Here is a 12,985-nt window from a genome sequence, read left to right as displayed (position 1 = left end):
CTCTTGAGACAACTTCCTATGATGTGAGGAAGGTGCTTTATAAGCCTTCAAGTGCTATTGTAATATGAGTTACTAACTTCAGCTCTGGAACGGACTATATTGCTTAATTGGGGAGGGGGGGAGAGGGAGCAGGGGGAACTTATTGGCACAGGAAACTCCCAGTGAGTAAACTACCTCGATTAAAGTAGATTGGCACCTGTTTTGCAATTTATAATCTTACAGACTTGCCTGAGGCACTAGAAGGTTAAGTGAGGTAATGAGGCTTCTCATATTAACTTATTAACTAAAATAAGTAGAACAGTATTTTTTGCTGGGGGGAACAAAAAGCCTCTTTTCCCCATCAAAATAATAAAGGACTGCCCAGTTCTTTCTGAACGGGAAGATATTAAATTCCCTCTCCCCTCACGAACCAGCGCACCCAGGAACTGAACAAAAGATGCAGAGCAAGGCGATGAGGCTCTAATAATTACAATTAGGAAGAGAATTATGAAAAGCACTTAAGAACAATAAAAAGGAAAGTATCCCCCCCCCCCCATTCCTGAGGTCATATTTGTTATCGATCAAAATTTCTCACATTTACTTAACAGCTCATTTCTGAGTCACCTCTGTGTCTGTGTGATCCTGGGGAAATCATGTGACTGTGTGATCCGGGGGAAATCATACAAACTGCTCGGCCTCTCAGGTGACTATCTGAGCAGACGGGGGAGTTTCCCCCATGAGGAAGTCCCTAACCCAAAGCAATCACAGGTGTCTAGTCTCATTCCACTTGATTTCTATAACTCAAGTATTGCAGTAGACTTTCTTTACCGAAGCCCTGGTGATGAAAGTACTCATTTCCCCAATTTTACAAATGAGAAAACAGACCAGTGTAAATTTCACTAGGTGAAATTTCCTAACTGTCCAGTCTGCAATCCAATGTGCTGCCTCTGTCGTTGCTTAAAAAGCAGTCGACGCTGGCGCGCTCTCCTCCGGGACGGTGAGGAGGCCGCGGAGCTGCAGGACACTGAGTCCCCCGGAGCCTGGGGAAGCGCTAGGGGTTTAAAACTGCCAAGGACTTGGGAGGGGAGTGAATCCGACACACACAGCCAGGTAAGATACATGTACAGTGGCGGGGCCGGGGCTCTGGGCCAAACTTTATCATCAGTTCTGTCGTAGAGCAAAGAGATGAGGGTAGGTGGCACTGTGCCAAGGCCGGTGGATTGCTGCTCGGGGAGACTCGGCTTCTGTCCCGGCGTCGCCACGACCTCGCCGTGTGACACTGGACAAGTCTTTCTCCTTTCCTGCTCTGCAAGGCCTAAGATCCGTTAGAGCTCCCGCTTCCCCGGCGGCATTAAGATGCCGAGTCCCATTTGCCCGGCAGGCTCCGGGGGTGGCCGGAGGGCATGGCATCTCCTGCCCAGGCGATGAGCGCATTAGAGTGGAAGCCATCCTTCCAGCTGCCTCGGCCTCGGAGAACACCCAGCGAGTAGCGGCAACGGCTTCCGGGGGCCCCCGGCCCACCAGGCGGGTGCAAACCTCAAGCCACCACTGTGGAGTCGCCGCTTGCGGAATAGAAAAGCGGCGGAGTGGAGGGGGCGGAGGGAGGTGGGACCCTGGCTGGGTGGGAGGAGGAGGGCATGTGAGGCTAAGAGGAGGAGTTCGGTCCGATTGGCAGCCGTTCCCACCAACCCACTGCGAGTAGGGAGAAGCGATGCATAGACTGAGGATAAAGCTTGTTGCAGCCACTCAGGGACCGGGGAGTCGGGTAGCATCCTCCGGTGCTTCGCTTTCGTTCGGCGGCGGAGGCTGCCTTCTTTCTGAGAACTCGTTGGTCTAGAGCAGCTAGCGCCAGCGGGGGAGGGGAGGGAAGGGGAAGGGAGAGGACGGGGAGCCGTGTGGTCTTTTCGGGGTCCTTCGCCCAGCGGCGCGTCTGCATGAAGCCCTCCGGTCAGTCGGAGACCGCAGAGCGGCGGGGGCCACCCGCGCTGCCCCGCCGGGCATCCTCCTGAGGATGGAAGAGGAAGCTGCCGCTGCCTAGGCACGCCGTCTCCGGTCCCCGGCGCTCGCCGCCGTCGCTTCCTCCAGGAAGATGAGAAGCTTGCAGCCAAGGAAGGCGAAGGACAGTCCGCACGACACATTTCCCGGAGTGCTGCGGCCGGTCTAGCCCCCGCTGCCTGATCCCACCATCTACCTTCTTGGCCCCGGGGGAGCGCAGGGAGTGCGCATCGGGCTGCGGGAGCCGACAGGAGTTGCGGCCGGCCGCCCAGAAAGGGGCGCAGCGGGCACTTTTCGGAGCGCCGGGCAGATCGCCGCGGCCCCATTAAAGTTTGCCTCCCGCGCCTCCGGGCGTCCGGCGCAGATCGGAAACTCTTTGCAGCTCGGGGCTGCCGCGGGCCGGCGTGTCCCTGGGCTGACCCGAAGGTGCGCGCCCGCTCCGCAAGGCAAGAGGGAGGCGCGGACAGGAGCCAGCCGGCCTCCCGAGTTCGGATCCGGGGCCGCTCCGGGGGGAGCCCGCACTTCCAGGTGAGCGGCGGCAAAACAAAGAGGGGGCGGTCGGGGGCGGGGGCGGGGGCCGGGGTGCGGAGGGCTCCGGGTGGGCTGGGGTCGGGAGAAAGCGGGTGCCAACCTCTCCTTCCTCCCCTTGCCCCCTGCCACAGACGCTCCCCGGAGCCGCTGCCATGGGAGATACGGAGCTAGGAGCCGGGGAGCAGCCGCCGCCTCCAGCCTCCGCGACCCCAAGTCGGGGCTCGGGCCCCCGCCGCAGCCGCAGCCGCAGCCGCCGCAGCCGGACCGCGTCGTCTCCGCCCCGGGAAGGGCCTCCGCGGGGCCGCTGGGCTGCGCCGCGCCTGGGATGAGCAACAGTTCGGCCCGCGCTCTGCCTCCGGGAGCGAGCCCCCGGCCCCCAGCGGCGGCGCCTCGGCCGCCGCTGCTCCAGCTCCGGCCGCTGCCCGCCGGCACCCCGGCCGCGGGCGGCTTCTCCCTCTTCCCCCAGTGGCCGAGGCGCCTGGGCCGGCGCTGGCCCGCCTCGCCGCTCGGCATGAAGGTGTTCCGCAGGAAGGCGCTGGTCCTGTGCGCGGGCTACGCGCTTCTGCTCCTGCTCACCATGCTCAACCTCCTGGACTATAAGTGGCACAAGGAGCCGCCGCAGCAGTGCCGCGGGGAGTCCCCCGGGGCGCCCCCGGCGCGCCCCGACCTCCGCTCCCTCTACCACGAGCCCGCGGCCGCGGCTCCGGGCAGCGCGGGGCCCGGCCCGGGGGGCGGCGGCAACAGCAGCGGCCCCGGCGCCAGCTCCGGCCCGGGCCCCCGCAAGCGCCAGCTGGTGTACGTGTTCACCACGTGGCGCTCGGGCTCGTCCTTCTTCGGGGAGCTCTTCAACCAGAACCCCGAAGTGTTCTTCCTCTACGAGCCCGTGTGGCACGTGTGGCAGAAGCTGTACCCCGGCGACGCGGTGTCCCTGCAGGGCGCGGCGCGGGACATGCTGAGCGCCCTCTACCGCTGCGACCTCTCCGTCTTCCAGCTGTACAGCCCCGCGGGCAGCGGGGGGCGCAACCTGACGACGCTGGGCATCTTCGGCGCCGCCACCAACAAGGTGGTCTGCTCGTCGCCCCTGTGCCCGGCCTACCGCAAGGAGGTGGTGGGGCTGGTGGACGACCGCGTGTGCAAAAAGTGCCCGCCCCAGCGGCTGGCGCGCTTCGAGGAGGAGTGCCGCAAGTACCGCACCCTCGTCATCAAGGGGGTGCGGGTCTTCGACGTGGCGGTGCTGGCCCCGCTGCTGCGGGACCCGGCCCTGGACCTCAAGGTCATCCACCTGGTGCGGGACCCCCGGGCCGTGGCCAGCTCCCGCATCCGCTCCCGCCACGGACTCATTCGCGAGAGCCTGCAGGTGGTGCGCAGCCGGGACCCGCGGGCGCACCGCATGCCCTTCCTCGAGGCGGCGGGACACAAACTGGGCGGCAAGAAGGAGGGCTTGGGGGGCGGCCCGGCCGACTATCACGCCTTGGGGGCCATGGAGGTCATTTGCAACAGCATGGCCAAGACCCTGCAGACGGCGCTGCAGCCCCCGGACTGGCTGCGGGGCCACTACTTGGTGGTGCGCTACGAGGACCTCGTGGGGGACCCTGTGAAGACGCTGCGCAGGGTCTACGACTTCGTGGGGCTCCTGGTGAGCCCGGAGATGGAACAGTTTGCCTTGAACATGACCAGCGGCTCGGGCTCTTCTTCCAAGCCCTTCGTGGTGTCCGCTCGCAATGCCACCCAGGCGGCCAACGCCTGGAGGGCCGCCCTCACCTTCCAGCAGATCAAGCAGGTGGAGGAGTTCTGCTACCAGCCCATGGCCGTGCTGGGCTACGAGAGGGTCAACAGCCCCGAGGAGGTGAAAGACCTCAGCAAGACTCTGCTCCGGAAGTCCCGGCTCTAGGATAGGGTACGGGAGGGGAGACCGGGACCCGGCTTGGCTCCCACCGGGAACCCCGCCCCCCAGGACCTGCTGAGAACTTGTGGGCTCGGGAGGATCCCGGGGCCCAGTGAAAGGACAGCCTGAGACCCCAGTGGGGAAGACTAAGTATTCTCTCTATATCGTATAATATACAAAAAATTACACTCACACTTGCTAGAAATGGTTTTGAATCACGGGGTTCCAAGGAACAGCTACTACGGGTACATCCCAGAAGAGACAGACTTGAAAGAGTTGGCAAGTTTCCCCTCCCCACCTTCTTCCTTCCTTCCATGCCATCCCATTCCCCCTTCACCTCCTTCCGTTCGGAAGTGGGATGTTGTTCAAGTTCTCAGCAACCAAAATCTTGTTTACAAACTTTCTGTGGTGTCTGTGGTCATGTAAATGAACAGCTTGCATTTGGGAGAGGGATGGGTTGGGCTAGGGGTTTGGGTCTTCGAGTTGGGTCTGGAGCCCAGGGGAGAGGCAGAAATCACGGATTCGTAAATCTGAAATGGACTTTTGAGGAAAAAGCAGAGGTTACATGTGATTATTAATGAAAATAAATGATATTCATTTTTTTAATAATTGTTTTGGTTGCTTTGGAATGATCTATGTTACTTGTCCAGTGCAGCTGCAAGCAACACTTGCTTTCCTGGGTACCTGTCCCACGTGGGAAGCCAGATGGATTGGAGGGGGTAGGGGTGGGGGAAAGGCAGTATTTGCTTAGCTGACTCTTGCTTCTAAGCCGGAGTCATTTTCTTATAAATAAATCAAGGCTTCTGTCAGGTTCCAGTTCCAGCGTTTGTACACAAATTTACTAATACTACTCACCTCACCCCCAACCCCCTAAAAAAAAATTAGAGCAAATCAGTGGAAAAATACAGCTTCTTCCTTCCTGGTTATGAATCTAAGAAGGAAAGTACAAATTTTTGTGATTTCAAAAAAAAAAAAAAAAAAAAAAGCTTTAGTCTATTACTGTGATAAGATTTAATACTCCAGAGGACTTATTTTCTGTCCAAGCTCTGTCTGGAGTTTAATTAAGAATTTGGTTATTTGATATGATGGGTGACAAAGAAAGTATGTGATTGAAAAACAACAATCAGAGATCAGAATACAATCTAAAATTTGGAAAGGCATTATGTTGTATGCACGTGTATTTACATACATGCATACATGTAAGTATTTCTTTTTCTTTGTGCCATGAAGGTGGCCACTCTTAGCTGAAGGGTTACTCAGGAGGCTGGATCTGAGTGTATTTGTTTTCTGTTGACAGTCAACATAATGAGCCACAGGGAAGAAAGCAATGGAGTTGGATCAAAAAAGCAAGTTATTCTTTTTTTTTTTTTTTCCTTCCCATCTAAAAGAATGTGTATATGAATTTATCATGCATGGCTTGTTTTGGTGCCAGTGGGATCTGTTACTTTCTTCACATTTATCACAAAAAGTATAAATTTCCTAAGGAAATGGTAGGCCACAGAATAAGGCTTTCGTTTGAACTTATTCAGTATTCAGTTTTCATCCTTCCATATTTTAAATTGAAAACATGGCTCAGTCTGTTTGAATTTTAAGAGTAGAATTTTACTTGGTGTAAAATTTTTTTACATTGTATCTTTTGCACAGGGTAATAATGTAGTTCTCATTCTAACCCTATTTTGGGCTGATATCTCCCCGCATAATATCAGGCTATGAAATTTGGGCATGTAATGGAGAAAGCAGACAGACTTGAGATATCTGATGTTAAATATAGTACAATTTCAATATCCTCCTACCCTGATTTCACTGTAATTTATTATGAGACCTCTGGAAGAAAGCTTGGGCAGATTCTGTGAACTGTTGAGAATTTCTTTTTTAGGAAGAAAAAAGATAAAGAAAAATGTTCTTGTGAAGATATTTATTTTAACACAGGAGTGACTATTAAGTGTATAACTGTAATTATGTACAGAATCTAATTGTATCATTAAGGATTTCTAGATAAAGAAGCACAAAGGAGAGAACAGGTATTTTCTCAGAAAGAATAAGGTTTTTTTAAACACTTGAGAAAAAAAATGATCCAGAGAGAAAACATGATCATTTCTTAATTTGTCCAGTAGTTTACAGCTTTTATCTTCATTACACTCTGATTGCATATAGAATGCTTTGATTCCTGGTTTTCATGAAAAGCAGTACCAGTAAATGCATTTGTGACACTTTTAATTTAAAAACACTTTTAAAATTAGATTAGCACATAATAAATAAGATTAATTGATATTTGATGACTGCAGATGGCATCATTTTAGGAGGGAATCAAGGGAACATCATAAAAGAACAAATATTTTTAATAAAAAAAGACTCCTCAGAAGCAATTTTTTGTGTTGTATTAGATTTAAGGAATCTCATCATTTGATAAATTTATATTCATGTTTTATTTTTATAAGAAATAATTTTTAAAGTATTTGAATCCCAATTAGGACATTTTCACCAGGGAAGTGGTTAAAAGCTTCAGTATCATCATAATAGTTCTAAGTATTTTACATTTTATAACATCATGCTAAGTGGTCTATAGAAAAGACTGAGCCTCTTGCTAAGTGCATTTGTAACCTAAATATCAATGGTTATCATACACCTCCAATATTTAAAAAGGTCATTTTCCCTTAAAAAAATGTAACTTCACTGTTTCCCCATCCCACCCCCTTATCTTATAAAAGCTACCATGCCTTTCCAAATCACAAATTACAAAAAAAAAAAAAAATATATATATATATATATATATATATATATATATATTTGTAATATGTAAAGCATATATTGTCTCTCTTGGAGTTTTGTAGGTAGCTATGGATTAGTGAATGGAGTCTAGAACAATGGAATGGTTGACTACAACAAAGACTTATTTGTAGAACATTCAGTTGTCATGGGCCAGGGAGGGTCCAAGAAATTTATTATCTTTAATTTACGTTATTATAATGCTTCAAAGTTAACAAGACACTTCCATTATCTTATTTGGTCCTCACAATTTTCTGGTAATAGACGCTACAGGTATTTTAAGCAGCTTTTAATAGATGAAGAAACAAATTCAGGATATTAAATGATGTGCCCAAGGTAATGACAAGTAATTGTCAGATATTTTAAATCCATGTTTACTCAGATTTCAGTGTAAGTTCTGTAGTGCTGAAGTAATAGCAATGTCTAATGAAAATAACCATTTTGTACAGCAAATCTAAAATAGATTGTTAAAAAAATTTTTTCTTCATTTTTGATACCCATTTGAAAGTTTTTTTTGTCTTCTAAATTCGCTCCCTCCTGTTTCTCCTATACCCATTGTGAAGACTAGCAATGTGATGTCAATTATTAATGTGAAGTCATGCAAGATATTTCCATATTAGCTGTGTTGAAAATAAAGAGAAAGCAAGAAAAAAAGAAAGTAAAAAATTTTGCATTTGGAGATCATCAATTTTCTCTCTAGAGGTGAGATAGCATTTTTCATTATGGGTCTTTTGGAATTATCTTGATCACAGTAGCTAAGTCTTTCTCACAGTTGTTTATCTTTAGAATATTACTGTGTATAATGTTCTGGTTCTGCTCACTTCAATTGCATCAGTTAACAAAAGTCTTGAAATATATTGTCATAATTTAAAAACCTGCCACAATAATGTAATTACTACTATTATTTTAAAAAGTTTTATTGATGTAATTTTAAAAATTCCATTGTCATTTTCAAAAAACTGCCTGCTTCTGCCTCCTCTTCTCCCCCCCCATCTCTTGTTACATTTAAGTAAAACAAATCAACACATTGACCAGAACAGTAATATTTACTAAATTCTGTCAGAATTAGCATCAGTATGCTGAAGTCACAGTTGGTTATAGCATTGGTCAGACATCCCAAATTATTTAGTGTTGGTTTTTTTTTCCCCTTATATTTTTGTGGTGATTGTTTTCCTGATCTTCTTTTTCTCTGCATTAGTTTATACAATTTCTCCTAAAATTCTGGATTCTTAAATTTTGTCATTTTTGTGTCACAACAGTATTCATTACCACCATCACCTTCATTCATAGCATTTATGTGGCATTTTAAGGTTAGCAAAGCATTTTTCATATATTATTTCATTTGATCCTCACAACATTGTGAAGTAGGTGCCATTATCCCTATCTTACAGATGAGGAAATGGAAAAGTGATTAAACAATTTAACTCACAGAGTAAATGAGTGTTTGAGGTTGAATTGGAACTCAGATCTTTCTGTCAAGTCCAGCCTGCTATCTGCTGCAAATTTGTTCAGCAAATCCTCAAATAATGGTCACCCAAAGAATTAAGAGTTCTTTGTAACTGCAAAAATAATGTTATACAGTGTTTATGTGTATACACATTTATGTTTTACCATTTCCTTTGTCTTAAAGTTCCTTTGTGTATATACATCATATCAAAGAGTATGCATACTTTTTAAAAAACATAATTCCAAATAATTTTCCAGAATGAGTGGACTAATTCACAGCTCCATATAATGCATTAAATGTGTCTTTCTATAGTCCCTCTATTGTTTGCCATTTTCCTTAAGTCATCTTTTCAATTCTGATAGCTATGAAGCCTTTTTCATTTTTTCATTCCTCTTATTAGTGATTTGGAGTATTTTTTCATAGTTATTGATAGCTTGCATTTCTTCATTTGAAAACTGTTCATATCCTCTGACCATTCATTAGGAAACACCATTAATTTTTAAATCCTCAGCATTAAAAATAAGCAACAAATGGGTTCAGTATGACTCAATTATTTATTAACTAGGGTATCTTGAGCAAGTCACTTAAGGTCTTTGAGTCTCAGTTTACCTTGTTTGTGAAGTAAGTAGATTGGACTAAATTATAAGATCATTTCCAGCTCTAAATCCTATGTCTTTACAAAGATAAAATGTCTTGACATTTCTTTTTGACGTTGTAATGAAAGATCAATTAGAGAATATTAATAAAAACAGGTGCCATGGACTCATTACAACATGAATTGAGGAAAATTCTGTTACACGAGCTGTTTTAGTGATTCCATTATTGGGTGCCAATAATATAAGAACGGATGCTCCTCAAAGACAGGGACTTTTTAATTTTTTTGTCTTTTATTTCCGGTTCCTAATTCACTAGCATCATAGGTGCCTATTAAATGTTTATTGATAAATTGTTAGCTATATGCACCAAAGTTGGGGTGGTGATGCAAAGCCAAAATAAAATGTCCAACATGCCGCAATATAACCAAGGGAACATTTTGTGGTTTGAGAAGACTAAATAAAATAGATGATCATTAATTGGGAATTTGCTAAACAAATTGTGATATATGAATGTAATGGAATATTACTATGCTAGTTGAGGAATGGATAGAAACCAGGGAAGATGAATATGAACTGGTAAAGAGAATACAAAGTGAAATTAGAATCAGGAAAATATATGTGATTTATTACATTGTAAATGGAAAGAACAATAAAATGAAATGAAGATATGTGTAGTTTTAACAGCCAAAATTGGCCCAAGAGAATTGTATAAAAAAATGAACTTCCCTTCACTGAAAAGGGATGTGGGTTTGTAATATTACATATACTTTCTGACATTGTTGCTGTGTAGACTTCACTAAATTGCTTTTTTCCCCTTTTGAAATCTTTGTAGTAAGGGATAGCTTTCTGGAAGCTATAGCTTCTGTGGGGAAGAGAGACATGTTTAGAAATGAATCGATGTAAAAATAAAGTATCAACATATGAAAGCAAGAAATATGGAGAAAACATTTTTTAAAAAAGAAATTATGAAATATAAGAACATTCTAGAAAAGGGAACTATTTGTGTGAAGTAAGGTATCAAGAAATAAGCAGAACCTAAAAAATAATACACATTATTAAAGAACTGTGAATGAAAACTAAGCCAGATTGTGTAATCTAAAAACCAGTGAGGGTCCTGGGAAAAAGGAAATGAAATACACACACAAGTACACACAGACAGAAGTGGAGTACTCTTACAGTAGAGTAATTGTAAACATTTTCAGATCAGTTACTTCACCTGATATTTTTGCTTTATTATTATTATTATTGATATGAGGGTGATTCTATTAGGGGTGGAGTATGGTAAAGAGTCTTTTTCCAGAAATGACAATAATGGAAAGACAAAGTGCATCAATAAAATATAATAATAATAATAATAATAAAAAAGACAAAACGGATAGGGATGTATCTGGGAAAATAGTTCCAAGGGTTCTTGTACCTAGATTAGTAATATTATTGCTACTAATTGATTGCGTGGTTTCGCTCAAGTCAATTCGTCTCTCTAAGTCTCAGTTTTCCCATCTGTAAATTGAAGGGGCTCATCCCAAAAGTTCTTTTCAAATCTGAAAAGAGATTATCTAAATTTTCCAGGGAGGAAATTTGGTTTTAAAAGTTTTCTCAAGAGCATTAAGTCCAAATGTAATTAAACTAGAAAGTGTACCCACATTGCCCAAACCAAGCCTTTCAGAGCCATCCATCTGCCTTTGACATTTGTTTATTGCTTTTTGATGTTGTGAATGAACTCATCGGTCATCACAGGAGGATAGTGACCTGGATCAGAGCCAAAGAGAGGAATAGACTTTCCACATGGAGCCCTGTGTGTTGTATATACTGAGCAGGTGAAGGTCTGGACCACTACATCACCATCCTGACCCCTGCCAACCCAACCCTGAGTTTCTGTAGGGACCCAGTAACTGCTGCCAAGTGAACTGTTGTTAGTTTGTGATTAATTGAGGCTTGGGAGAGGCCATTAAATTAATGTTCTCTGGGCAATGAAGTTAAGACTTTGCAAAATTCAGTCCCTAGAGATTACTTCAAATAACAAAAGAAAAGTGAGGAAAAAACCCCCAAAACTTTTCTATTGTCACGATAGAAAGGAGAAGCATCAGTTCACTTTATCCACACTTTTGGTCAAAGTGTGGTGTTTGGTAGACTTTTAAAAAAAGAAAATAGAAAAAGTTCTGCCTTCTTGTGTGGTGTGGTACAGATCTTAGCTCCAGATCTTAGTCCAAAGATACTTTTTAGTACATTCTTGGGGTTCATAGGAAGCTGCCAATTAGAGAAGAGGATATGACAGTTGTGTGATGGGAACCAGTGTTGCCCATAGAACATGTTCAAAGTGACAAATGCAATTTTAGGAATAACTTTCGGTTTGTGACTGGGGCAGAGGTGTGTGGGGGGGTGTCTTCAGAGGGTTAAATGGCTGATCCACTCATCGCCTATGCTGTCAACTTGCATGAAAAGGCTTTTCACATCTGTCAAAGATCAGTGCTAAGGGGAAATTTTTTTTTCCTTTTCCAAGGCTATTTACTCCTATTTCTTGCAATCAGACACACTATTTGGCTACAAGGTTTTGGTACAAGTGTTTAATAATTAAGCTTACACCACTTGACTTTTATTACATCTTATGTAATTCTGCACACCCTTAATCATATTCTACTAGAGAAATTGTTAAATTCTGCATACAATTGAAGCTAGCAAAATGGGAAATGTTATGAGCCAATTATATATATATATATATATATATATATATATATATATATATATATATTTTTTTTTTTTTTTTTTGCTAGAGGTTTGAGGTATTGTATATAAATGTCAGGTATTTATGGAGTGTTTAGAGACAGTGTCCACATGCTCAAGGACAGCACTGGGACACAATGAACTAAACCTTTTTTTTTTTTTTTTTTTGATTGAACTGATTGCCTGGGGTCAGATACCTAAAGTACCACTAGAATAACTAATATTTCCCAGGTATCTCTTCACCAGAGCAGTAGCCACAACTATCAACTGGCTGGACTATGTGAAATTAGGAATTTTGCTCAAAAGCTACAGAAAAGTGTCCCTGAGAGTTTTGTCACTGACTACCTCCCTATGCAAATTATTACATTAAATTTAAAATGACTAACCACTCCTTAAGTCAAGCATAGGGTAGATTCTAGAGTTACAAAGACAAAATTAAGCAGTCCCTAACCTGGAGTTTCCATTCAATGGAATTCATCAGAACAGGTGAAAACAATTCATACAGTCTACCATAGTTAAAAAAAAATGCTGGAAAGGGAGAGAGAATGTCTTTTTACTCAATGTAATTTTCATATAAATTATATATAACTTGAGGAGTTAGTGCCTGAAGCAACATCAGCAATCATTTGGTCTAATACTTTTATTTTAGAGATGAAGAAACAGGGGCTCAGAAATTCTGACTGATGTCTAGAAGTGTGACACAGGGAAACTGGAGTGTTCCTGCCTCCAACCCTTAATACCTGTATGACCACCATTTAATCTCTCTGAGATTTAGTGTCCTCCTACCTGAAGGGTCCACTAAAAAGGATTTTTGTGAGGATCAAATATAAGAATTCATGTAGAGCAGTGTATAATCCTTAAAGAAATACTGAAATGTTAGCTATTTTATTCTCTCATTCTTTTTATCTTTTTTTCCATTATCATTAATAGTAACAATTAATACCCATTTAGTATCAATTTAATATTTAATTAATTATAAGCTTATCTTTTTCCAAATGAGTTCAGACAGAAGCCATTTGAAACAAGTAATTACCCTGCTGTTATTGTTTCGTATTTAATGTCCTC

At 44.1% G+C, this 12,985-nt stretch overlaps 1 protein-coding gene across 1 annotated transcript; it reads left to right on the top strand.

Moving 5' to 3' along the window:
- Nucleotides 1-2,686: 2,686 nt before the first annotated feature.
- CHST2 (carbohydrate sulfotransferase 2) lies at nt 2,687-11,894 on the top strand. Its single transcript, XM_074298420.1, has one exon. The coding sequence runs from the start codon at nt 2,831-2,833 to the stop codon at nt 4,394-4,396; it is 1,566 nt and encodes a 521-aa protein (XP_074154521.1). The 5' UTR covers nt 2,687-2,830; the 3' UTR covers nt 4,397-11,894.
- The last annotated feature ends 1,091 nt before the right edge of the window (nt 11,895-12,985 follow it).

The sequence above is a fragment of the Sminthopsis crassicaudata genome, chromosome 3 (assembly GCF_048593235.1).
Source record: "Sminthopsis crassicaudata isolate SCR6 chromosome 3, ASM4859323v1, whole genome shotgun sequence".
Taxonomy (NCBI): Eukaryota; Metazoa; Chordata; class Mammalia; order Dasyuromorphia; family Dasyuridae; genus Sminthopsis; species Sminthopsis crassicaudata.
The sequence above is the reverse complement of the archived record's forward strand: the minus strand, read 5'-3'. Positions and strand labels throughout refer to the sequence as shown.